Source organism: Petaurus breviceps, unplaced genomic scaffold, assembly GCF_028583685.1.
Source record: "Petaurus breviceps papuanus isolate PSGF00001 unplaced genomic scaffold, PetGlider_PUasm1.0 567, whole genome shotgun sequence".
Lineage (NCBI taxonomy): Eukaryota > Metazoa > Chordata > Mammalia > Diprotodontia > Petauridae > Petaurus > Petaurus breviceps.
The window spans coordinates 9,417,321-9,444,209 of NW_027186383.1; the positions used below are offsets into that span (position 1 = coordinate 9,417,321).

Below are 26,889 nucleotides of genomic sequence, written 5' to 3' on the forward strand. Positions count from 1 at the left end.
TTAGTACCAGTAGGGCCCTGATTCAGTGCAGTCATAGGTCTGGACTAAGAAGGAAGACAGTTCAGTGAATAGAGCACCAGTTCTGGAGTCAGAAGGATCTGAGTTCAAATGTGACCTCAGACACTTAACACAAAACTAGCCATGTGACCTTGGGCAAGGCACTTAACCCCAATTGCCCTGCCTTCCCCCCCTTCCAAAAAGCAAAAAAAAAGAATGAAAGAAAGAAGACAGTTCATGACATTCATGTCCCATGCAGGCGCTCAGAGTGTTCCCCACTTGTTGGGCATCCATGGTCTTTCGAGGTCTTTGCCATCCCCAGAAGTGTTCCTTGAAGTCCATTTGTGTCTGTGGGACGTGGTCTGCCTCGGTGTGGATCCCTGCCCACCATGACACACTTTCTGACCTTGTTACCCAACATGCCTTGAAGTGGCACAGTGGGTGAAGTCAAGGGGACATCCTTCCTAATTGTTTTCTTGAATGATGGGACCAATTACAGCTCCTGTAGTCTTCCCATTGACTCCAGTCTAAGTTGTTTGTGTGTGATGGGAGGAGGGGTCCTCCCTCTAGGAAGGTGCTTTGGTCTCATTAAATAATAGGCCCCACAGGCTTAGGAACCTCGAGTGAGTTTCTTGTCATCTTGGGGTCTCTTCTAGTATTTTTTTTGCCAAATGGCAAAGAATGACTTTGGAGTCATGTGCATGAAAGGCCTACGTAGGGTGAGAAAGGTGGGCTGAGGTCAGATGTGCACAGGACACAGGGATTGGGAGAGGAAAGTAAATGAAAATGAAATAAGCAATTTATTAAGTACCTGCTGTGGGCCAGACCCTGTACTGGGTCTGTTACAGATCCCTCCTTTGATCCTCACAGCGACACTGGGGGGGCAGTTATGGTCCCCATTGTAGAGTCGAGGGGACTAAGGCATCAGAGCCTGCAGCCAGTAAGTGTCTAAGGGCAGATTTGAACTTGGGGCTTCCTGATGCCAGCCCGGTGCTCTCCCCCCCCCCCCATTTCCTCAGATTTTCCTTTGGGCCCTCACTTATGGGATGAGTTCCTCTCCCAGTCAGAGGGAGGTTGTCAGCATCGATCTGGTCCCACCCAATCCTACTACGAGGCAGCTTCTGCGTACCAGTGGCCACCTTCCGACTTGTGGATCTGAGCCCCTGTTCTCTCTGCCTGTGTCCCAGGTTGGCTTAAGGCTCAAGGCCTGTCTTAAGCCCTATATCAATGTTGACTTCTCCCTCATAGGACCCGATCCTCCGCCGGTCTGGGATGTACACGGTAGCCATGGCTTACTGTGGCTCAGGCAACAACAAGGCCATCCGGCGCCTGCTGCATGTGGCGGTAAGTGCTGTGTGCGGGAGCAGGGGCATGGGGCAGGGATCCCGTCAACACATCATCTCTGGTCTCCCCAGTGTTTTCTGGAGACCCTCAAAAGGCAAAAGCATATTCCAGAGTAGAACTGAAATGATGCTGGTCCTTTGATCCTCTCTGAGGCTGGGGTGTCTGTGTGCGTGTGTGTGTGTGTGCATGTCTGTGTGTATGTGCGTGTGTGTGTCTCTGTGTGTGTATGTGTGTGTGCGTGTGTGTCTGTGCGTGTGTGTGTGCGTGTGTCTCTGTGTGCACGCGTGTGTCTTGTGTGTGCGTGCGTGTGCGTGTGCACGCACGTACATAGACTTTGATGGGCAGTGGAGGCTAGCTGTCTGTTCCTGTGTTGGGCATCTTTCTCTGACCTAATTTGTCAAAGACCCTTTTAAATCAGTTTTGTTTCCCAAAGTCTTGTCAACGCCCCATTTGGCTTTTGGGACGTCCCCCCCGTCCCTGTGGTCCATTGTAGCCAAGCCCTCTTCCCTTCGCCCCACCAGGTCAGCGATGTCAACGATGATGTCAGGAGGGCCGCGGTGGAGTCTCTGGGGTTCATTCTGTTCAGGTAGGAGGCTGCCCAATTCCTCACACTTTGCTTGCTTTACCGTGATTTGCCTTTATTATGTTCCTGAGTCACTTCTCAGTAAACAGGGAGGGAAGGGAGTAAACGTTCACGTGCCATCTGCTATGTGCCAGGCATTCTGCCTAGTGCTATACATTATCACTTCATTGGATACTCCCAGCCACCCAGGAGGGAGGTGCTGCTGTCGTCCCCATTTTAGAGATGCAGAACCTGAGGTAGGCAGAGGGGACGTGACTTCCCCAGGGTCATACAGATACTGAGTATCGGAGACAGGATTTGAACTCAGGCTCAGCAGTCTGTCCACCATGCCGACAGATGCCTTAGACAGGAATGCCCGCCCTGAAAAAGAAAACTTCACAGAATCTCAGGGAAGTGGCCCAACGAACCCTCCCTAAGGCCTGGCCCTATACGCTGCTGCTTAATGTAACCTCTCAGTCAAATGGAGGTGTTCTCCTTGAGAGCTACAGGTTTTGGTTTCAGGTGGAGGCAGGTCAAATCAAGACTCAATTTCCATTTTATTGACATCTTTACTAGATCCCAGAGTCCCCATGGACCTTTCCAAGCACCTAGAAAACCGACGATTGTGCTTGGGTTGCCTGGCCATTTCCTGCAGTCGAATACTGTGTTGTGGGCACTTTTTTTTGTCTCATGCAGGGTATTCAGAGCCCTCAAAGGTTTGTCTGTGAAACCCCAACACACAACTGGTAGAGGACAGAGACTTCAGGTGAAATGGCCTGTGTCCTCCTCAGAAGGGCTGGGTGTGGGCACAGGGAGCTGTGTCTTCTTCCTTCTCTCGTCTGCCACCTTTTGTGCCCTCTGCCCACTGCTCCCGGCTCTCCCCTCTGGTACAGCGAGTCTGCTCCCTCCTCCTTCCTTCCCTTACTCAAAGCCTTCCTTGCAAGGCTTCTCTAGGCTAAGGGGCCCCCCTTCTAGGAGATGATTTGGGATGCCCTTTGCCATTCTACTTGCCCTCCTGGAGCTCCCCAACCCATCTGTGTTTTAGACTCAGCCTACTAGACGTGTTCTGAGTGGGGCTGTGCCCTCCCTACTCCTGGACACGGCACCTCTCTCAAGATGTCCTTGGCTTCTTGGCTGCACACTATCCTCAGTCAGGAGAACAGAGATCTAGTCTCAGCTCTGTCACTGATGCCCCTGGGCTTCAGGCTTCTTATCTGTACAGTGTTCTTTCAACCTGAAGGAACCTTCCAGCTCCCCCAGATGTCAGCTCCTTTGTCTTATGGTGTATTGGATCCCCTCCTAGTTTATAGACTCAAGGAGGCTGAGGAAACTCTTTTTCCTCTGTCTCCCTGCCCTGGGGCCCATCCCAGTGACTTGCATGGAGTGGTAGCAAGGATAAAGCAGAAGAATTTTGTGTTTTTATCTACTCTTTCTAAGGAAATCTGGGCCCTGCTGGCCAAGAATCATGGGCTTTACAGCCCACACCACACTCTGAAGGCACAGGGAGGTGGGGGCCCTTGCCTAATGAGTTGGGGCTCTTCACAGCTCTCCCCACTGTTGGAAAGGGTCGGGAGTTTGTCCTGGTGGAGTGATCTCGTTCTGGGAGGGCTTAAGATAATGTGACTGGACGAGGATAGCCCTTCTGCCTTTCTCTCCATTGACCCTTTGACAAGCTGTTTGTGGCTCATTCTGATTTCAAATCACTTTTCAAAAATTGGATAGTGGAAGGAGAGATTTTCTTTCACGGGCAGCCCTAATGTTACCACAAAATGAAATCAGAAGATGCAAATTTGGCTGATAAACCAAATGATTAGAGCTATGCATGTGACGTCACACAGCTAACACACACGCTCCCCTTCTCTGTGTGCTGGGTAGAGATGGCTTTTCTTCCTTGGTCCCACTGGATCCCAAGATACCCCGTAAAGAGGCCCAGCCATGTTCCATCAATGGATCAAACAGATAATGGGCAGCCTGGCCCTGGCCCGGAACTCTGGGGAGGCCAGGAAGTTCCACATGTGGTCCCTGCGCTTCTTGGGAGACACCAGGCACGTGCCCACAAAGACCTGGCTCTTGCATGGTTTTTTTGGTAGAGTTTAGTGAACACCAGGTGGATCAAGCATCCGGAAGCAAGAGGAAGCCAGCAGTGAAGGACATAAAGAATGTGAATGGAGGGGAGTGGTCCTTAGGAAGGAGCCTGCCCAATTCATGACCAGAGAAAGGCTTTGTATTTTGGCCAGTTTAGATGGCGGGCTTTCTAAAATGTCTTCTCTGATTTTCTGCCTTGTTAAATGCACAGTGTGCTGCACATCATTTAACCTTGCCTTAATGACTTTAGGTAATCCCAAATGCACATCAGTGATCATCCAGTAGGAAAGGGACTGTGCACCCCCAGCCCTCAGGGCCTGCCCCAGGATTCTCATGGTCCAGCAGACGTTTACCGCAGGCCTCAGTGCTTGGAGAGGCCTCTGCTCGCTTTCAGGGGATTGAACTGTTTGTTGCCAGGCCCCTCAGTGAAATGCCTGGGCTCTCTCACTTTCTTCCCCACCTCTCATTTTGACACTGGTACAGTGAGACTTACTGAAGGTCCTCTGCTGCCTTTGGCTTTTGTGGAATTGGCCTCTCTCTTTCTCTCTTTCTTCTTCCTTTCCTCTCCTCTCTCTCTCTCTCTCTCTCCCTCCTTTCCTCCTCTCTCTCTTTCTTCCTCCTTTCCTCCACTCTTTCTCTCTTTCTTCCTCCTTTCCTCCTCTCTTTCTCTGTTTCTTCCTCCTCCTCTCTCTGTCTCTCTTCCTCCTTCCCTCTTCTCTCTCTGTCTCTCTTTCTTCCTCCTTCCCTCTCTCTCTCTCTTTCTTCCTCCTTTCCTCCTCCTCTCTCTGTCTCTCTTTCTTCCTCCATTCCTCTCATACTCACACACACACACTTGCATGTGTGTACACACTCGCATGTGTGCACACACTCATACACAGCACACCCACTCATATTCACTCACACATGCACACACACAGCGTTTAACTCTTCCTCCTCTCCCTCTCACACTCACATATGTGCGTGCACACACACTCTCAAAGTCAGCAGATGTTCCTAGAGGGCTCTGCCAGCTCTTCTCTGCTTAAGAAGCCCCAATGCCAGTTGGCACTGGCGAGTCTCCCAGGGCCTTGTCCGCCATCAGATCGGGATTTCCCGTTGTTTGGGGGCCCGCCCTGTCTTCCCCAGGGGCTTCTACAGGACGTCCTTCCTTTCCGATGTCTTTGTTCACCCTCTCTACGGGGGGGGGTCTCCATCCTGTCAACCCCAGGATCGCGAATGGGCCAGTGAGAGATCTTTGAGTTTGTGTTGTCTTTTTGTCAATCTCCTACCCAACTTTTACAGTTACTTTTTGTGTGTGTGTCTTTTGAAATACTTTTTTAGGCAGTTGACCTGTGACTGTTCCCCAGGCTTCTTTCACATTTATGCCGTCACTAAGCTTTTATTAAGTACCAGTTGTGTGCTAAGTCCCAGTAGATGCTAGAGACGGAGCCACCTGTTAAATTTTCACTGTCTCAGAATTTGGCAGATGCTAAAAATCAGGACTTTATTGATTATTTTGTTAATTTGTGATATGTCTTAAGAAAGTGATGGAGAACACATGGATAATAATCCAGGTTGAATTTAAAGGTGTCACGTGCACAGTTTTTCCCCTCTAGAAAGCTGGTTGTTAAACATTTGCCAGCATGTTCCTGCATGTATTTCTATATGTGTGTATGCATGTGAACATACATAGCATAATTATAAAGTGAATAAATACACATACATACAGACTAGTTCCATGCAAGGCAGTTTGTTGGGGAGGACATTTGTGTTTTGGGGGGATCAGTAAAGGCCTTGTGTCGAACAGACGTTCTTACCTTGCTTTGGCAGCGGTGTGGGTGTGTCTATAGAATCCTTAGAATCACGCTTTTAAATGCATAAAAATAAAGCACACAAGGTTAAAGCCAGGTATATTTAAATACAGTTATCTAAACATTTTCTTAAAGAGCCAGTTCATGGCATGCAGGAGAGGTGGCTGACTGCCTGACCGAGGCAGAGAAGGCCTGTGTGCGGCCAACGTTGGGAGGGAGGCATTCAAGGCACAGGAATAGACATCACCAAGGTGCAGAGACAGAAGATGGAGGGTCGTTTGACAGAGCTCAGAGCATCCTATGAGGCAGGAAGGAGAGGCCCGCTCGCCTAGGGCTTTAACAGCTGAACAGAGGACTTTCTGTCTGAAACAACAGGAAGCCACTGGAGCTGATGAAGGAGAGGAGACAGTGGTCAGATCTGCTCTTTGGCAGCAAAGGGGAGGCTGTCCTGAAATGGAGGGGGTTGGAGGCAGCTGTAATGGTCATAGTGGGAGGGGATGAAGGCCCGACTTGGGGGGAGCTGGAGGAGTGGAGAGGAGGGGTTGGCTGCAAGACATGTGCTGCACAACCATAGCATGTGGCAGTGGGTTGGCCCTAGGGGCTGAGGGAGCTCCTGGAAGGACAGTGGCCAGCCTGGGACAGAAATAAGGACCTTGAGGAAAGAGTGAGGGCAGAGATCATGAGGCCAGTTCAGAGTGGGCAGGACAAGTCCCAGATTTCTCTGGAACATCTGGTTTGAAATGTCCAATAGATAATTGGTGGTGTTGGACTGAAGCTCAGGGGAGAGACGGGATCTGGAGATGTAAGTGTCCACATGTGTAGACAGATTTCTAGGTAACACATGTCTTGCTTAGTTTCATTTGCATTGGGATGATCCGTAAACCCTGGGGAGCCAGTATTACCCCAGGAGAGTGCAGAGGGAGAAGAGAAGAGGGCATAAGATTGACATCGAGTGCACGCTCACAGCTGTGCCCGTGGTTCAGAGCTCGCACTCAGACCCTCAGCAGATGAGAAGATGGACTGACCTTTGTCTCCTGCTGAAGCATTGAGTGTCGGGGGAGAAGCTGCACAGTGTAGCAACCGGGCCCTTCTCACCCCTGCGCACAGCAAGTTTGGATCCTCACCTTCTTGTCATCTGCCACCACACTCCCTGGCCTGTGCTTCCAAATAAGGACAGGACTTCTCAATTGTCTGAGGAGATTCGGGTCATCCCGAGGGGAATTTTTCAAGGTGATTATGGTCTAGCAGTAAGATTGGTGTTTTGTTTTTTTGTAACCTTGGGGCCTACTGTGGTGCTTAGGAGGGGCTTAAGACATATTTGTTGATTGAGCAAATGCCCCATTTACCCATGGCACTAAGTAGTTCAACTAAGGTCTACTGTATCCAAGGCAGTGTGCTGGGTCCTGGTGTGGCAGCACAGAAATAGATGGCCCATGTTGAGGAAGTGTCAGGTACATTGTTGGGGTGGGTGGTGGCATCAGGGAAGCCTTCAAGGAAGAGGTGGCTTGTGGGCAGCCTGTGTACCATAGGATTCCACTGGTGAAGGGCTGAGGTAGCAGCCTCATTATTCTGAGTGTGGCTTAGTTCTGGCTTTTCCTTGTAAGATTTTAACATGTTCTTCCTGGCACACTCATGTTAGCTCTGTAATAATAGGTGAAAATCTCCAGAAAAGATTGACTCATTTTTATGGATGTCCAAGGGCTGAGAAGCATGAGTATAGAAAGAAGAATATGGGAAAGGTGTTGTGGTTACACCCATGCCTTCCTTTGCCTGGGGAATCCCCCAACAGCATCATGTGGTCTTTGGTCAGCAGGGCTGGGGTGGGGAGCGGCAAGTCTCAGCCCTTTGCCAAGACTCGTTTGAGCAGGCTCTTGTCTCCAGTCTCTCTGGGCTCGTTTGCCCCATCTTGATGCTTGCACCCACACATCTTGTCCCCAACTGCCACCCAATGCCCTTCATGACCGTCTTTCCCCTAAGTGTAATAGTAAGAGCTTGAAGAAGTCATGAGAATCAGTGCTGTTATCTCACAATCCCAGAGTCTCTGCTCCCAGATCGGAAATCCATCTTTAACAAGGCTCCCAGGTAGCATTCCTGGTGAAGGGTCTTGTACAGCCACCTGTCGCTGGAGTTTCCTGTTCTTTGAAGAAATATTCCCTATAACTTACAGAGCTGCTTCTGTCCCATCAGTGTAGTGGGTTCACACCGCCAGATTCTTTCTGGGAAAGGCTTGGTGCTTGTTTGTCTTTGTGATAAAGAAGTTCCGCGTGACCTCAATCTGCCGAATCTCCATGTGTGTAGGGATAGCTGAGAGAAGGGAGCACCTGGCTCCCTCAGCAGCGTTGGCTCTCCCTGGTCCTAGGCCCTTTGCACAACCCCTGTGATGGGCCTTGGGGTGTGGCGGGCGGAGGGGCCGGAGGAGGGCTTACTGAGAGCCGGGCCCCACTGCTCCGGCCCAGGCAGATCCCTCAACACAGATCATCCTATCTACTCAGAACTTGGAGAGACCTTGGAAATCATCTCATCTCCTTCATTTGACAAACTGGGAAATGGAGGCCTAGTGAGTTTAATCCCTGGTCTGAGAACAAACCAGTGCCAGAGCAGACACTCGCACCCAGGTCTCCCCGTCCTAGCTCTGCTGCTTCTGGCATCCCTTAGAGCTGGGCCTTTCCCTCGCCCTTCAGCTTGGCTGCCGTGGGATTCCCAGGCACACAGCATCTCTAGGGCAGTCGTGCTCCTTAACAGGTGGGCCCCAGATGTTTGCCAGATGTCTCCTCTCCTGTGTCCGCTGGTAGTGCTGCCAGACCAGCTCCGTGCAGAGTCCGGCAGCACGCCCCGTCCACCCCCGGCTCCGTGCAGAGTCCGGCAGCGCGCACCATCTGCCCCCAGCTCCGTGCAGAGTCCGGCAGCTCGCCCCGTCCGCCCCCAGCTCCATGCAGAGTCTGGCAGCTCGCCTCGTCCGCCCCCAGCTCCATGCAGAGTCCAGAAGCGCACACTGTCCACCCTCCTGGTTTCTGTCACACAGCTGCTCCCGCGGTCCTCTGTCGCTTTGATGGATTTTGCCAAGGACCTTTTGGATCGTTTGTGCTTTGTGATTAACAGTGTCATCTGTACTTGGGAGCAATGGGGATGGAGGCCTTGCCTTTAAAATGACATCTTAGCTCTCTCTTAGAGCCCTCTCCTCTTCAATGGAAGTTAATACATGAAATATTCTCTTAACTGTCATTGGAAGCACTCCAGGGTCGAGTGGCCAAGTATCCCATGAAATGATGTTTCCTTTTAGCTTTGGGTACATGATGATGTCTCTCCCTGGGGAGAGGAGCGTGGCAGAATGCTGCAGCATCTTTCTGTCCGGTCACCTCATGGGCATTGGACAAGAAGGTGGAGATCCAGCAGCAGCATCAGTATTTGTTTATCGTCTAAGAGCTGTGAGGTTTTTGGGCTCTCCTCTTCTTTCTCACCGTTCTCCTGTGGTCATGTTGCAGAGAGAAGGAGGCTGCCTTGGATGGAGGGTCATTCTGGATTTTTTTCTTCTTGATGGGTCACTGTAGATGTTTTTAAAACAACAACAACCGTTTTTTTCTTTCACCCGGGGCCACATTCTGCTTAGTTAGGACAGCACAGGCCAAATCTACAGTCTTTGAGAGCCTACGGACACCTCGTTCTTCTTGGCCCAATTATCCCTCTTTTCATTGATCTAAACATAAATAGTTTTTGAAAACTTTTGGAATTCTCTCGACTTACCTATCTCAATAGAAGTGACTTTGAGAAACTTTAGAAAAAGAATACATAGATACTTCCCTTCCCAAAGAGTTGAGAAGCCGAACTGATCTTAAGCTGTTTCTTAGAGAGCCTATGACAAAATCTAGAAATTCAGACTTATTGGAAGGATTTTCCTTTTATTCTGAATAGAATCATAGCAGATACACAGGCTTTTGGCTGTGATATAATCATAGAATTTCATTGGGGTCCTTTAGTAAGAAGAATGCCCATCAGGTCACAGGGGGATGACCTAAGTAGAAGGAACCCAATGACCTGAGCCCTGCCCAGGAAAGTGAAAGGCCTTTGGGGGAAGCAAACGCGTAGCTTCATATTTTCCAGGTGAAGGGCACATGACCTGTGTGCAGATGGGTAGGCAGCTGAGTAATAAGGTGGTGTCACATAACAAGGATTTGTCTTCTGGACCAGAATAAGGAGGCTCTGGGAGAAGTACATCTCACTCCTGGGAGGTGCTGGAGAGGAGGTGCTGTGCAGGAGATCTATTGACCTCGTCGGTGGGGTTTTAAATCAGACTTTGAGAGAAGACAGGGAGGCCCAGGTAAAGCTCTAAAACCAGCTCTCTGTGGGATTATGTGGGACAGATAAATTGGAGGAAGAGCTAATCATTTTCAGGAGAACATCATTGGAAGGAAGAAAGGGAAGAAGAAAAATGACAGGGGCAGGGGCTCCTCCTGCAGACTGGTGCTGGGAAGGGAGCTTCGCTGAGAGAGTGAGTGACTTCAGGGTGGAGGACTCCAGTGAGCCCACTTTCTTCTTTAGGCCTCATCTCACTAGAGGCAGAGCATCAAATGCATTTTTGGTTTGTTTTAATGAAGTCTCTCTCTGAAGTAAGAGGAAGGGGTGAGGGAAACACTCCTCACGAATGATACATAGGAGGGCCTGGGATGAGCGTTTGGGTTAGGGATGCTGATGGAAGCCTGGGGACAAAGTGACTGCCATTTTGAAATATGGTGAAGGGGGAGATCTTGGGCTTGGTCCAAACCGTGACTTAGACTTTCAGAAAGTGGAACAATTGAAGAGATTAGAAGGGGAGAGAGAATCTCCTCATGAAGAGTGCTTTTCTTTTACACGAGGCTTGCTTCTGCTTAGCCAGAACAGCGGAGGTCACATTTGTCCCTGGCCCTTTGTTCAAAGACTTCCTGTTTTGGAAGAACCTGACAGAGCTTGCTTGAAGGATTCCAGCTCATGTAGAAGGATAGATACTCAGCAAAGTGGAGGGAGTCCTCCAGGGAAGACTCAGGGAAGCAGTTAAAGAAACCAGACGGTGAGACAGGAGGCCCCCGGCAGGTGTGCTGACTTTGTCGGCCACTGAGGACCGTGCACCAAAGGAGGCAAGCACAGAGAGAGCAGAGCTAGAAAATTCTGAATTTGTTTTCAGTTTTTGTGTCAAGAACTAACTCCTCATTAGAAATTATTGTAGCTGACCTAGAGTTAGGCAGCGGGGTAGTGCAGTAGATAAAACTGTGGGCTTGGAGTCAGACCTGAGTTCAAACTTCCTAGCTGTGTGACCCAGGGCAAGTCACCTCACCCTGTTTGCCTGAGTTTCCTCATCTGTAAAATGAGCTGGAAAAGGAAATGTCAGACACTTCAGTATCCTTGCCCAGAAAACCCCCATGGGGTCAGGAAGAGTTGGACACAACTGGACAGCAGCAGCAGTTTCCCTCGATAGATTATAAGTTTGCTTCAGTTTCCTCCTCTGTAAAATGGAAATAATAATAGCAGCTCTCCCCAGGCTTGTTGTGAGGATCAAGTGAGATAATGACTGTGAAATGTTTAACATGGTGCCCAACATGTGCTCTGTGAATCCCTGGCCCCCCCCCCCCCATTATTTTCTGCTGTCCGTGTTTGCCTTCCTGACACTCTGGTATCGTTCCCTTGATGCCAGTTGAGATGATGTCCGATTTTACTGTACACAGTAAAGCAGACCAGAGATTGTCTGGTTTTCGAGGAGCAGACATTGAGAGTCTGGATTCTCAGGAGAGAAGTCAGGCTTGGAGATAAAGGCCTGCTAGTTAATCACAGAAAGAGATAAGGTCGCTGAGGGAGACATAGATGTATGGGGTCGGGGGGGCCACATATACATAGAGACGGACAGAGTCTTGGGCAATGACTGCTGAGAATAAGAGGAGGGAAAAGACAGGAAGGTCAGAAGAGGAGGAGGTGAAATCCCGAAGGAGGAAAGGATTGGCTGCTGTGCCATACACTGTCAAGAGACCAAGGAGGATGGGGCAGAGAGAAGGGCAGTGACTTTGGCCTCCTGGGAGGTCGCAGATAATGGTGACGTGAGGGCTGTGGGAGGCCAGATGCAAGGGGTTTGGAAGTGCAGTGGATGGTGAAGTCAAGGCAGCAAATGTGCACGCCTCTTGGAAGCTAGAAGGAAGAGGAATTCAAGATGGGAAGGGAGCAGGGTCCAGGGGAAGTGTTCTTCTGGGAGGAATGGCCAGAGTGTTATAGGCCAAATGGTGGAGTCAGAAGGAGGGAGAGGCTGAGAATGCAAAAGGGAGATGTGAAGTCAGGAGACTCACTGCCCAGGCTCAGACACTTCCTAGTTGTGTGACTCTGGGCAAGTCATGTCTGCCTCGGTTTCCCCATCTGTAAAATGAACTGGAGAAGAAAGTGGCAAACCACTGCAGCGTCTTTGCCAAGAAAACCCCGAATGGGGGTGCAGAGAGTCAGCCACAACTGAAAGATAACTGAACCACAAGCGGTGAGATGGCTTTGATCTCAGTGCAGGAGGTCGGCTTTGTTCATTGTAAGGGAAGGGAAAGGATTGTGAAGTGGAAGTAAGGACCCAGCCAGCAGTGAGCTGTAGGGATTTATCGCAGGCAGTGTCAGTCCAGTTTGATGATACCCAGCAGGGTTTAAGAGCTCAAGAGTGGGGTGTGAGTGGACAGATTAGGTAATGGGGTTTACATTTGGGGCCTAGCAGGCTAGAGACCAAGGGACCCTTTCTCCTGGATTGTTAGGGGCTTGCTAGTGAGGCTGGAGGAGGAGCCAGAAACAGTTGTGGTGGGTTAGGGCACGACTGGAAAAGGATTGGGGGACCAAAAGTCCCAGTGATCATAGAAAAGGGGGTTCAGTAAAGGAGAACAAGATGCAGAGGCACCCACTCATTCCCAAAGACTTCTTCAGTCCTGACCATCTAGATTGCTCTCTGCTTGGCAAAATGATAAGCTTTTGCCCCTGCCCTCACATTGTAAGGTCTGAGAGAGGACTTCCCACGCCCCGAGTCCTGAGGATGAACCAGCGCTGTGAGGAGGGTCACCACACGCAGCCTGAAGTGCAGAAAAGCTTCCGGTGATTGGATAGGAAGATTTCTGGGATTTATCAGGTGGTGATTTTCTCTGATCCTGTTGTCTTCACACAGAAAACAACAATCTCAGTATTTTATGGATTTATTCTTGTCACCTGTATGTGGACGTCAGTGCTGACAGGCCTTAAATTTCAAGTTCCTCAAGGGCAAAGAGAATATTGGGCTTTCTGTCAACAAAACACAGAGGCACGCATCATGGGGAATGTTGCTGAGAGGTGATCTTGACAGTCTCCTGTCATATCCTTGTCCAGTTAGAGGTCAGACCTTTGCTTGGACACCTCCAATGCCACTTACCCATTATCTCACAAGGGACCTTGTCGAATTTTGAGATAGATATCATTGGCAGAAAGTTTACCTATGAATTGAGTCCCAGACTGGCTCCCTGTAAATCCCGCCCACTGTCCCTGGTACTGTCCTCTGTCCTTTTTCGTGTGACAGACTTTAGAAGATTTGAAACCCACTCTAATGATGCTAAATCTTCTCTTGGCTTAAAGCCCCTTGAGTGAACATTATTGTGGCCTGGTTTTGAATCCTTTCACTGTCTTGGTTACCCTGTTCTGAATGTACTTCAAAGATTTTCAGTGTCCTTCCTGAAACGTGAACTATGGAATCAAACCCCCTATTCCAGATGTCTCATCTGAACTTGGTACCGGGGCCGCTCCCTTTGTCCTGGACACCCTTCGTGTAGTAATCCAGCCTCCCACCCAACCAGCTCTGGGGGTGCCTCTTCCTCTCTGCTCACTCTTGGGTCTGTGAGCTTTCCTAGGAGCCCTCATGCTTGATTCTTGGCTCCCCCCCCTCCCCCCCGCCCTGCCTTGGGTGCCTGGCCATGTCCAGCACTTGGCCTGTCTCTGGCTGGGCCTCAGGCTCCTCATCTCTCAAGAAGCTGATCTTCCTGCTCTGCAGCTCCAGAGGTCGTGGGTCGTGGGTCGTGGCAGGGGCCTCCCATGGCTTGGGGGAGGCCGGATTCTTTGAGCCACCATAGTGGTTTTCTTTTCTAGTGTTGTGCCAGCTGCCAGTTTGATCAGTGTGTCATTATGCTGTATCCCCAAGTAACTAATGAAAATGTTGACCACCTATAATTGAGGACAGAGCTCTCCCTGGCAAGCTCCACGAGGACCTCTCGTGCCAGAACCAGTCCTCTAGCGTAACTCTGTACCCATCGGTTCTTAACAAATGGTTCTGATTTTAATGGCTTTGTAAAAGAAGGCCAGGCCAAACTTGTTGGTGAAATAGTTGACTGAACTTTATTTGAATCTTTTGGCCTCTTATTTACTGTATAGTGCTAGGTGTTCTTTATTTCTGTGCAAAATAGCTGTTTCATGGAGTTGTCTGGCCAGACAATACTGATGTTTGATGTTTAGTCTTGGTCTGTAAGATGAAGTAAGCTGCGTTCAGCGTTTCCTTTTGTCTGTAACGTTTCGCAGTGGCCCCTGATTGGTCTGGATGCTTCCTCTCAGGTCCACTCGTTGCATTATTTGGGTGAAGGTAACATGACTTCTGCTACATGTAGCTGACTTGCTCTTCAGTTTTACCTGCTTCATTTTCAGTGAGAAGTAGCGTGTCCAGTAGAATGGTGGATGGGGACTGTATGGGAGAGCTACAGAGTCTCATTGGACTCTGGTACGTGACAGGGTTAATCCCATTTCTTACTCCTTGTCTCACAAAGAACTTGGAATCCTCTGCCACAGAATTCCTAAAGGACATCTTGCTTGAGCATTTCCGAAGGGGTTTCCCTCCCTTGGTGGCCTGATAGTTGCACGTGATATAGCGACTAAATGCGTCCCGAAAGGTCTTGTTAAAGAGTGTGTAGACCAAAGGGTTCACCCCTGAAGAAACGTAGCCTATCCAGACAAATATCTCCAGAAGCTTCTGGAGCGTGCTCTGGCTACAGGAATCGCATGAAGCTAGAGTTACATTTGTGATGAAGAAAGGGCACCACATCAACAGGAAGAGAAAAAACACAATCCCCAGGACCTTGGATGCCCTCTGCTCATTGGTGATCGTCTGGACAGACTTTTTCCCAACGCTGGACATTCGTCGGATAAGCATTTCCTCACTCACGTTAGGCGTTGTTTTATTCTTGGGAGAAAAATCCAGCATGGCCACTTTTTCAGGGGACGAGGAAGGTGTTTCATCCCTCTGGAAGACTGTGGATACAGTGGACCACGTGAAGCGCTGCGGCGGCTTGTTTCTGATCAAGTAGGCTTTCTTCCGAAGGGCTCGGATAGTGAGAAAGTAAGTGACAAGCATGATGGCGAGGGGCGCAAAGAAGGAAGCCAGAGAGCCAAACAGCATGAAGCTTCTGAAGCGCTCCTTGGTCAGCGCGCACGTCACATGGGGGGGGTCCCCCACCCCAGCTCCTATGCCCTTAATTGGGATCGGGATGGCGATGCCTAGAAAAGAAGAAGCCCCAGACAGATTGAGCTCAGTCTCCTGGTCTGTGTGATCCCCCCCAGGGAGCGCAGGGCCCGCGCCAGCTCACTGGGGGAGCGCAGTGCTCCTGAGCCCCGGGCAGGGCCCGCGCCAGCTCACTGGGGGAGCGCAGTGCTCCTGTGCCCGGGGCAGGGCCCGCGCCAGCTCACTGGGGGAGCGCAGTGCTCCTGAGCCTGGGGCAGGGCCCGCGCCAGCTCAAAGGGGGAGCGCAGGCCACAGCAGACAGTCCACAGTTTACAAGGGACTCGCTGCAGATTTTAGACTTGGTGTTTTACTTCCCCTAAAGCTGTCATCATCGTCATCATCATCATCACTCCATTTTATAGACCACTTTGAGATTTGCAAAACCCCTCACAATATTATTGCATTTTACTTCCACAACAACCCTGGCAGTGAGGTGCTGTTCTTCTTCCCATTTTACAGTTGAGGAAACTGAGGCAGACAGTGGTTAAGTAACTTGTCCAGAGTCATGTAACTAGCAAGTGTCTGAGGTAGGATTTGAGCTCCCGTCTCCCTGACTCCAGGTCCACACAGGACAACAGATGTTAGGGAAAGACCCTAATTACTAAGCCTGTCTCAGCATAGTGGTTTTACACCTCTTTATAACTACAGAAGAAATTCTGTAGAAACAAGGCCTTTGACCCACAGAAAGGTACAAGTGACATAAAAGTACTGAAGCAGCCTCCCAGCTCCCCATCCTCTTCTCTAAGGCTTAGCTGAAGGCTTTGCCTTTGCCTTTCACCCATGAAAATGAGCTTTGTCTGCTTTTCTTTTGAAAGCTTGAGCCTAGAGAAGGGACGTGGTGATTTGTTTTACAATTTTAAGGAGTTCTAGGTTTTACCTTAAGGACTTAGAGCACCTGCCAAAGGAAAACTGAAGATAGGGGAGTCGTAGTGTCCGTCCCCCGTCTCCCCCCGCCCCCCCCGCAGGCTTTTGCCTGCAGAGTGTCAGTGAAGGATTCACCTGCTTGTTGAAGGTGTGGGAAGGAAGGGGGAAGACCCAGAACCAAGTGCCCAGTCCCCACCCTCTCCTTTAGAATCAGCAGCCATTCACAAATGAATCTCATTTCGATTTGCTTTGACTTAACCTGCAAGGTTCTTTCTGGCTTTATGATCTGTGAACCCCAGAGCTCACCCTCATCTGTAGAGCCTTTTGCTGGTAAAGAAAGGAGGGAGGTTTAGCCCTTTGATCAGGAGCCATTCATTATCAGGCCCTAGGAGCTAGAGCTGAAGGGCATCTTCTCATTTCCCTGGCTTTTCTTTTCTTAAGCACACCAGTTCTCTTTCATCTAATACTTTCCCTTTGAATTTGCAAGATGGTTATCGTGGAATATTAATTCTCTTGCTAGTATCCTAATGCATGGTCATAGGATTTGGTTGGTGACTGCATTCGCCTCACTTGGGCCCCCTTTTCAACCTGGGCTCTTTGTCCAGTACTCACCTGCCTATTTCCAAGATATCATTTTGGCTGGACATGAAGTCTCCTGGCTTTGCTCATTGACTGAGCACCAAAGATGGGAAGTGGGCCATCAGAACAGTTTAGAAGACAGCAGCTGCCTTCTAGAGTCCCCCCTCATCTGCCTGTCATTTGTGAACGTTACCTTCCTTCACTCTTGCTCCTCCACTGCAGGTGATTGGACAAACGGAACACTGAATAACGTGCTACAGACATTGGAATTAACCACCGTGCCCTGGAGTCTCGGCTTCCAAGGCAGTCTTGGAATCTCACCTAGCTTCTGCTCATGGTGGTGGGTGAGGTTTGGTTGGTTGGTTTTGAAAAATTCTTTCAGTTCTCTCCATTTCCCTGTTTATGCAGTTTATGCAGCTGATTTCAACAGAATCTGATGGTTTTTAGTGAGCATAAGTTTTTGCATATTAACTCTTAGGGTCTTGTGGAGTTAGAAGGAGAATTTGAATGTGTTTTCAGAGCAAGGTCTTCAAGGGTTCACAAGGCTGGTGCTTCTGGTTTGGCCTCCATGTTGAATCAGTAAAATTCATGAAGGCGCACTGGGTTTTTTTCTTCCCCCTGTGGTTATGAGTCTTTCTGTTTTGTTTTGTTGTAATATATTTAACCAAAATGTAGATGAGTATCATACATTAGCACGTCAAATGTCTGTGTTTTCAACAATATGGGCTCTTGAGAGCTAACTTGTGCGGCTGAAAATTTCATCCCCACTCCTCCAGCCCGCCTGGTCGTGAGCCTGTCGTCGGTGAGCAGTGTCACAGGCACATCCTCTGGCCAGGACCATTTCTGGAGCATAACCTTGGCTGGTGTGATTGTGAGCGCCCAGAAGGCTAGAATCGTACGTGTCACTGGGCGCAAGGGTTGTACATGTACATGTCTCTGTGTGTATACATACGTGTGTGCAGACATATACGTGATGATGGTGAACTTCATGTTTCCCAGGCTGCTTCTGGAAAATACCCCTCCCACCCCAGGCCCCGCCCTTGCTCACCTACCTATTGAAATGAGCCAGACCGCGGTTATCTTGACGAGGGCCGTTGCGCGCGAGTTGTATTGACTGGCCTGGATGGGTTTTTTGATGGCTATGTAACGGTCCACAGAGATAGCACAGAGATGCATAATGGAAGCTGTGGAAAAAAGCACGTCCAGAAACAGCCAGGCGGGGCAGAGGACCACGGGGAGCGGCCACGTTGGCTCTGGGAGAAAGAAGACACAAGGCCGTCATTCCTCCTCCATGCACTCCATCCCCTCGGCTTGCCCAAATCCGTCTGTTAACCGTGTCACCCCTGGAGACCAAGTCACAGCCAGAACCCATTTCAAGGGCGGGCACCATTGAAACCTTTGTGGTGTCCTGACAAACTCCAGCCAAGAGGGACGGCTTTGTGCATGCAGGAGCCTTTGGCTTGGGCGGAGGCCTGAAATCTGGGTGGCCTGACTCTGTCTCTGTGTCACTGTCACGGATGTGTACCATGAAAGTGTTCACCTAAATGTCTGATTAAATGCTAGTGCTCCCAGGACGTTTAAAATACAATTCAATTTACCAAGATAAAATTAATACCTTTTAAGGAACATGTTACACAAAGCCCATTAGAGGTATTAATTGTTTATATTTCCATTAACCCAAAATAGGAAGCACTTGGCCTCTTTTGCATTTTGCAATGGTATTTGATCATTGGGTTGTAATGATATTTATGGATCTTTTTCTGAAGGGGGAACACGAGTTAATATTCCCCCCAAAATGAATTTTATCCCTGTTGGACGGCCTTTATATTCTCAAGTGGCAGGAATCAAGAGGCTCCTTTTAAGTCAGAGGAGCCTGAACTTGGCTCCTCTCCATCCACTTTAGGTTAGGGAAGAACTTTGGCTGAGCTCATCACAATTTAGGGCAGTCTCGAAAGCAGCGAATTTCAGTGAAATTCTTTTGAAAACTCTTTGCAAGTACTTGACCATGATTGGTTATTTAGAGTCTTACGAGACTGGGACAGTGGTCAGGTAAAGGCACAGAGGGGAGAGATGGCCTGCCATGCCTCTGACGCCCCCTCCTTTGGGTGCCCAGCCTGGGGGTGGCAGGATCACTGGTGGGGGAGGATCTGACTGCGCACAGGCAGAGAAGGCACTTGTCCCTGTCTCCTGATTAAAGGATGGACGACCCTTGGCCATTCTGTTGGTGGTCGTTTTGTGGTGGAATGGAATGTGAAGGTCAGTGTGTGATGTATGTTGTAGCCCCTCATACTTGGCTTTGGATGTGATATTGTAGGCAAAAATGATGTTTTACTACATAATGACCTCTTATAGGAAGCAGTTGGTAGTATTTAGTTTGTAAGATGTTTGTCATAAAAGTAGTTTAAATGTCTATTCAAAGTACAGACCATATTTCTGTCTTTTTTTAATCGTTGGAGAGGTCAGGGCTTCTGAGTGTGCAGTGTTTCCTGCCTTGTTAGAATCAGTTCATTTGTCCTTTTCTGCTTTCAATCTTTACTGTAAGGTGTGGCTCACCGGGGAAGGGAGGGCAGGAGGCAGAAATGAAGATCTCAAAACTAAAGGTCCTGCCCAGCCCAGAACTGAGGAGCTCATTTAAGAGAAGTTTTTCCTGCTTGAGTTTGGGGCATTTGGTTAATGTATAGTTCTTCAGAATATCTTGTCTTGTTCACTTCTCTTGAAAATAGAAAATTGACTAGAAAATTTTGCTTTAAAAATGTTTTGAATGGGGCGGTTAGGTGGCACAGTGAATAGAGCGCTGGCCCTGGTGTGAGGAGGACCTGAGTTCAAATCCAGCCTCAGACACTTAACACAAAAGTAGCCATGTGACCTTGGGCAAGTCACTTAACCCCAATTGCCCTACCTTCCCCCCTCCAAAAAGCAAAAAAATAAAATAAAAATGTTTTGATTCTTATAAATAACACTATCTGAAAGGGATGGGTGCTTAAACTAGGGCCTAAGTACTCAATAGTTTCAAAGAGAAGTTATTGTAGCATGTATATTATCACACACACCCTCCTTCCCTGCTGGAACAGAAGAAGGTCTCTCCCCCAGGCCTGTAAAACAGCTCCAGTGGCGTCTGATGGGGCCGTGTGTGCCCGCCCCTGGCCCAGTGCCGCGGTGTGTCATGTGCCTCTGGTGTGGGTTTTTGCCCTTGTTTCTCCATAGCCAGCCCCACCACCTGGAAATCGTGCAGCTTTTTAACCATCTGCCAGTTGTGTGTAAAGTTGTTTTCAGTCACCTTTCTCCGATCATTGGAGAGTTGGGACAGTTTTTCTAGTGGTTACTTGAAATTTCTTTCTTCCTTCTAGCCCTGCTTATTCAGTCTTATGCCTTGTTTTCATTGAAGAGCAGATCTGAATCTTAGAAGGTTGTGTCATTTCCTTAGAGGTTTTACATGTCAACTTTTTATCAGATTATTTATGGCGTCTGCAAAGATCTTTTCCTTGTGTCTAACCTCTTCATCTTGGACGGTCTAAGCTCTGTGTGTGCAGATAAATAGAGGCCAAAGTAGAGGGGTTTTCTTACTTAGTGTCCACAGCAAAAAAAAATGATGACAGACAGAGACACATTGGAGGCCGTGTGAAGGAGTGCGAGTGTGCTCCTGGCCTGCAGTCCTGCCAGCTTGTGCTACTCTCAGAGCCTCAGTTTCCTCATCTGTGAAACAAGGATCATGATATTTGGTCGTTGTACAATGTGAGTGTGAGCTGTTGCTGTTTGTGCTCAGGCATAGATTTTGTCTCCCATATGTTTCTTCTCTTAATTTATTTAATAAATAGATCAGCCTGTTGATACTCTTCAATAAATATAGCAATAGTTGATCCTTTCCAACTAATATGTCAATCTATTGCCATAAATATATCCATTATTAAATTGTCTTCTAATTTCTTTTTAGTGTTTGTTCTTTATAATTAAGTGCTTGCTCCATCTGGAGTCTATTGCTGTCCGTGGTACGTGTAGCAAAGGCACTACCAACAGCCTCGATAAACGAAGGCTGCCCTTTCGTGACCTCTCACGGTCTACTTCAGAGGAATTCATTCCTTAGACTTGTGGCTCTGACATCTGAATAGCGGGATCTGAGGCAGGATGGGTGCCAGAGACCAGACTGACCCAAGTCCCAGCACAGTGTTTTAAGGCCCCACAAGGCGCTGCCTGTAAGATGCAAGATGAAGTAGCATCAGCATCATTGTTAGGCACAACAGCAGCCCCCCTTCATACAAATAGCCCTCGGTGTTTTAGTCCAAGTCGGGCCCAGAAGGGCAGATACTGACTTTTACATTTCATTTGATTTTTCTTCAAAGCTTTGGCTGCTCTATGAGGGTGCATCTATTTGACAAAGTAGCTCTGGAAAGAGTTGGACTGGTGGCCATCCCGAGGAGGGCCAATGGGAGCTGTAGATTGGTGCCCCTGATACGGTATAGAGCAAGGCAGACTTTCAGTATGTTCAGTGGATCTTCTATGCAGGATTTATGGGCAAACAATTGAAAGCCACTGAGGCCTCCTGTCAGAGCTGAAATGTGCCTTCGGGGTCAGCCTGAGGAAATGAGGCCTCAGAAGGCATCAGGCCCCGCTCCAGGTCAGACAGCTGGCAGGGGGCAAATTGGGAGGCATGGAGCTTTCTGTTTCACTCTGCTGCATTTTCCTGGTTTCAGACTATTTGTGCTTATATTGATGCAGTTATAACTCTTTCAGACTCCCATGTGTAGTGTCAGTCTGTTGGGCTGAATAGAGAGACGCAGTAGAAATCTGGTATCATTGAGTTCAGATCATACCCTCTCGGAACCCTAGTTCTTCAATATAAGTACAGCTTCTTGAGTGATTACATTGACCAGTGGTGAAAGTAAATTGATTTTAACAACCTTCATTCCTCAATGCTTTTTTTTTGTAACTGAAGAGAAATAGAAAATTGTCACTGATGCCGTGATTTTAATCTGTTTAATTTTTAGCGGCTTTAGTGGTTGTTTAGTGCTACTAAGAGACAATGATAGGGAGTTTCTACTTTCCAAAGTAGAGAGGGCAGTAGATTACAAATGCCTGAGGCCCAGATTGAGAGATGTGGCTCTCCAGCCCCCGGTATTCCACATTTCAAGTGCCCTCCAACTCCAGCCTCAAGAATGTTCCATAGTGTCAGTGATAAATAGGGTATTTGTTACTTTAAATAAAATTTACCTAAATGCCTCCATGGGTGGAGATGCCCCAAATGTATAAAAATGGTAGGTCAGTGTAGCTTTTATGTTCCTTATATTAATTTCTGCAAGTTGATCTGCAATTTCTAGTCCCAGGGCTACCTGTTTTCCCCCAAATATTCGAAGGCCAGCTAAAAACCCTGGATTTGTAATCAGAGCACAAAATTTATTGGCAGGCACAAATGATCTGCTCAAGTTACGCTGAAGAAAGGTTTCTTCTTGTGGGTCACTGTAAAAGGGGAGTGTGGCAGGTAGAGGATGGCCTCGGCCGGCTTCTGAAATGGTGCCGTCCAGCTGGTTGGTTTCCTGCTTTTGTTAACAATTGAGAGCTCGTTGCCAGCCCCCCCCCCCACCCGCCCCCCCCCCCCCCCCCCCCCCCCCCGCACCTCTCACTATCAGCCAAGGGCAGAGGCGGCTGCATCACAGTGCATCCCTGACTAACTTCTCTCAGCTGAAAGCCTCATCCACAGAACTTCAACAGTAAGAATCTAAATACATTTTGTAATTGGTTATGGAATAACTACCAAAGATGTCTTGTTTGGGGCACCTTAGTGTATTATTTTGGTATGATCAGTACTGAACTTCTAGTCAGTAGACCCAAATGTTTGCCTATTTAAACCAGATAGTCCAACTATGACATTGTCCTAAAAGTCTTCCTGGTTTTTTGTCCTGTTTACTGTAGTATGAGGACATAGATCAGATTCACCCACAAAGTTAAGTGCCACCTTATTTAGATAGAAGGTGACAGTAGCAACTGACGTTGGTAGAAGTTTTCTGGGGGATGAGGATCCAGCTCTCTTTGGTACTGGGAAACAGAGGTGAAGTCTCCTGAGATACTTCCCCCTCCTGCTTGCCTCGGCGGCAGGGCTGTGTCCAGAGCCTGAAGAAGCCTGGCCCGGATTTGTATCTTGTTCAGTCAGGTAGAAAGTGATGATGGGGCCACTATAAAAAGCTAACTGCTTCTTCACCTAAATGAAACAGTGGCTGAAGGTGGAGTTCTACCCAAAGCATGCTCTTGACCTAGAACCTGTTTTTAATATTTGGCATAGTAGAAAGAGCTTTGACCCTGAGCTCATAGGGCAGATCATAGTCACTTTCTGGGGCCCATATCCTACTTCTGTACAGTGGGAATAAATCCCATGTGCACTGCTCCCCTGACTCTGTAGGAAGATGGAGGCTGGGCATCATCACTCCAGCTGGTCTCTTCTACACAGCAAGCCGATTTGATAGCAGTAGCCCCACCACCCCCCCGCCCCGTTCTGCTCTCTTTGTTTTCATTTGTCCTCACTAATTGGATTTTAGAAATTATGTTCCTTTAGGCATTGCATTCCCATGTTGTTTTTATAGAATTCCTGTTAGGTGCTTAAAACTACATGCCAATAGTATAACCTACATATTAGTGGAACAAGGGAGTTGTGTTTGTGGGAACTTCTAGATTTGGGCCCCATAATTGGTCTTTAAAGCTTCCTGAGGTTCCTTCCAGTGGCATCATACGTTCATCACATCTGATTGCTTAGGGTTAGAGGTCATACATTTCTTTCTTCTGTTAAAAATCCCACTCTTCTGCCAGTGTTTCCATTTTAAATGTTCATTTAAAGCACAAAATCGATTTGGGGGCCATATGGAGGACTGACTATTCTACTCATTGCAGTCAGGCAGAAGTTTTAAGCAAAAAGGGAGGAAAAATTCCAGGAAGTGTCTTACAAATACATTGCACAACGTGGGGTGTCAGGCTAAGGAATTTATTGTGGGAAATTTGTTGTCCTACATTTAATGGATTTTGTCATTTGATTTTTCTGTAGGAGTAAATGATCCTTGCGGAAATTCCTCTCTTTTCATTTACAAGCTTACCTCTTCCCCAGACATTGCTGTGGCTTTCTTACAGTTATGGGGAGAACTTTTTATCGCCAATTGCAGAACATATCACGTAGCTCATTGTGCTTTTTTGTTTCACACATCATGGGAGTGGCTGAATTTCCCATGCCTAGACACCGGCTCTAAGTTGAACATAAATATTAAGGTGTGTTCTCTAATAAGCACATGCTAACTTCTTTCTTTGAACTTTAATGCATGAGCTTGAGGTATCAGACTTCTAAATGCCAGCCTTGGCGGAGACGTCAGCTACCGTTTGGCCATCTGCTAGACTGCCGCGTTGGAGATTTTGGAAGTACGCGGACCCAGAAGTGCATTGTGGTCGTAATCTGGGTTTAAACCCATGGGAACTTGGCTCTTTTTTTTATTCTGACAGACATAATTTTAGCAGCTGGTCCATATACCAAGCAGTCACAAAATAACCAGTGTCAAGCGATTGAATTTGTTCAGTGTTAATAACAGCAGTAGCATCGGAGGCTGACATTTCTCTGCTTCGGTGCATGGCCATAAATAATAGCCTCTTTTGGTGGCAGGACTGAATATATGAACCTGACATTTGTGCTTACTCCACACTTCTGTCATACCTTGCCTGTACAATTCGAGTAGGTCTGTGACTGCCCTTTCATGTGCCTTCTCTTGCTTCCTGCTCCTTGTCATCAGAAACACATCTTGCCCGTCGCTGCAATACCCTGGGACTGAGACTCTTTCTCTGCCATGGAAGCCTTCTTGGTGTGTAATGTTGAACTGCTTGTATGTTGTGGCAGTTCCTTAGGCCACAACATGGGGGGGGGGGTGTAGAGAGATCAGTAGCTATGCATAAGTTTGTGGAGGGACCCAAGAGGAGGTATTCTTGGCAGGTAAATATTTAAGCCTTGTTACCGAGTAGGGTCGTTTATTCTTCTGTCAGTACATTCAGCCTATCAACAGCAATTTTATGATGATGATGACATTTCACTGAGGTTGGAAGGGGCTCATTTTCAAATAATTTCTGGCTCTGTGCTGTGGTGTTTGATCTGAATTGTGTCTAATGTCAGTGAAATACTCTTGGGTCCTCCCCACAGGTTAACTCTGTAAATCTGGCCCACTGAGTCCTTTTAACTTTGTACAGTGTTCAAGATACTATTGTTATGTTGTGTTCTAACTTCAGATTCCTTAAATATTTAAACAAAGGTTACAGCTGGATTACTCAAGAGATTAGTAAACTGAAACATGAGGGAGGAGTGGAATCCATGGGTCAAAAAATTCCTGCTTATAACTAAAATATTTATGAGAGATATTTTAAGGTTGTTAAGTTATTAAGAAATATTTTTAAGAGACTGATTTAAAGCAACAGAAAATTAATTATTAATCTCAACAGCTGGGTATTATTCCATTGAATTTAGTCAGGACTCCCCGTAGCTGGGGATCCTGAATTTTCCCACATCAAATACTAATGGCCAGAAATCAGAGGAGCTGAACAGCAGATGGACCGTTTCCTTCTGTAACTGTACCACAAAGAGAATCGGGGTCATTGACTGAGGAAATTTTCTAAAATGCACAAAATGGCAGGAAATCACAAGAACTTGAATAGAGCAGTTCTTTTAAGCTACAAGTGGAGTCAAGAGGCAAATCATACATAATAGAGAATCTGCTTGACCAACAGAGGATCACGGGCTCTATTCAGCGCAGTAGGGGAGAGTGATCCTCAAGCTGTGCAGCATCTTAAAATATTTACTTGGAGAACATCTTTGCCACTGTTAGCAGAGTGACTCCTATCTAGACCATTTCACTCTTTCTAGCTGTCATGCACAAGTAGAGACAGGAGAGCAGTGAGAAATTGGGACTCTTTTTAGTTCACTTTTCTTTTAGGCCAAATAGAAAGTACTTGAGAACAGCGGGGGTGCCGCCCCTTTAGGGTACCATGGACTTACCAAACATGATTGTCAGGAGGGCGATCGGCATCACAAACAACCCCACCAGCAGATCGGCCACTGCCAGTGACATCAGGAAGTAGTTGGTAGCATACTGCAGCTTCTTCTCCAGGGAGACCGCTAGGATTACGAGAATGTTGCCCCCGATTGTTGGAATTATCACCATGAAGATCAGGAGAGCTGCCCAGCGCAGTCTCTTCTCCCCTGGTGTCGAGTCGGTCGGCAATCCAGACCCATTAGATGAGAGTAAGCGATCAGACATTTTCGAACCCTGCAGAAGGTAGTCTGGGATTGTGTCTTGTTCCAAAAGCCTGTAAGAAATAGCCATTCGTTGTTTTCCTGTGGTCCAGTCTGCTTCTGGAGAATGGTCAGCATGGTCAGTAGCTGAGCTAGTCATTTGCTTTTTTAAGACGTTGAACCCATGCCAAGCACTCAAAGCCAAGGTAGACCCCCTTCTTTAAAGAACAAGGTTCTGTTTTTACCAGCTTTGGGGCATCTCTGCCTAGTGAGGTCCTCTCATCTGAGTGCTGCTCTGAAAAGCCTCAGGTTTCAGAGTTTTAGGAGAGGAGCCCGCAGCTGGTCGGACATAGAGGCAGTCGGCTGGCTTCTCAAGTCTTCTCCGAGTGGTCGAGGATGTTGAATGGCAGAGGGTTCCCCCTCGATACAAAATATGTAGATTACATCATTTTCATTTACAAAGAACAGAACAGATACTTGTGCTGCGCAACCCCAGCCCCTCCCTCCTCCAGAGCTCTGGTCTGCATTGAAGACTTCCCGAGCAGACAAGTTTTGAGCTGGAAGAGTTCGTGTGGCCCAGCCCCCTCATTTTACTGATGAGGCCCACGGGGGGACATGACTTATCTAACGCCACACAGTTAGTCACATAGCAGGGGCTGGGTTATTAACAGTGACCATCTAACTGCTTTTTAGTTCATTCAGGTCAGGGATCTGGGGGCAGACTTTGGGGGGTTCCTGAGCTTCGATGGGGAAAAAAAATGTTATCTTGATATATTCTACTAACCTATACAAATTGCACTACCATGGATTTCCTTTGTAATCTTATCTATTTTATATTATGCACTTAAAAAAAATCCCAAGCAGGAGGTCCATGGTAGGAAAAAAGGCTAAGAAACCCTAATTTAAATTAAAAAGATTTATTGAGCTATTAATCTCT

The 26,889-nt window shown here is 47.9% G+C and overlaps 3 protein-coding genes across 3 annotated transcripts in view; 1 reads left to right on the forward strand and 2 right to left on the reverse strand.

Annotated features, from left to right (window-relative positions):
- The window catches only part of HES6 (hes family bHLH transcription factor 6), a 312,570-nt gene that overhangs the window by 259,057 nt on the left and 26,624 nt on the right, over positions 1-26,889 (reverse strand). The gene's annotated exons all lie outside the window — the stretch shown is intronic.
- PSMD1 (proteasome 26S subunit, non-ATPase 1) overlaps positions 1-26,889 on the forward strand; it is a 118,984-nt gene that overhangs the window by 34,023 nt on the left and 58,072 nt on the right. The window contains exons 15-16 of the mRNA XM_069103257.1: positions 1,246-1,341; positions 1,863-1,927. Of these exons, the coding sequence (XP_068959358.1) occupies positions 1,246-1,341; positions 1,863-1,927 (161 nt within the window). The remainder of the gene's footprint in view (positions 1-1,245; positions 1,342-1,862; positions 1,928-26,889) is intronic.
- On the reverse strand, positions 12,669-26,577 carry HTR2B (5-hydroxytryptamine receptor 2B). The gene is made up of 3 exons (XM_069103256.1): positions 25,716-26,577; positions 17,764-17,964; positions 12,669-15,264 (listed from the first exon to the last, which is right to left on the reverse strand). The coding sequence occupies exons 1-3, from the start codon at positions 26,110-26,112 to the stop codon at positions 14,372-14,374; spliced, it is 1,491 nt and encodes a 496-aa protein (XP_068959357.1). The 5' UTR covers positions 26,113-26,577; the 3' UTR covers positions 12,669-14,371.

Bases quoted from the DNA above. Each gene is read 5' to 3' on its own strand.
- HTR2B (XM_069103256.1), bottom strand. From the start codon at position 26,112: ATGACTAGCTCAGCTACTGACCATGCTGACCATTCTCCAGAAGCAGAC. The intron at 17,965-25,715 runs GTAAGTCCATGG...TCTTTCTCCCAG, and splicing joins CCTCCTGACAATCATGTTTG to AGCCAACGTGGCCGCTCCCC. The intron at 15,265-17,763 runs GTAGGTGAGCAA...CTTCTTTTCTAG, and splicing joins GGTCTGGCTCATTTCAATAG to GCATCGCCATCCCGATCCCA.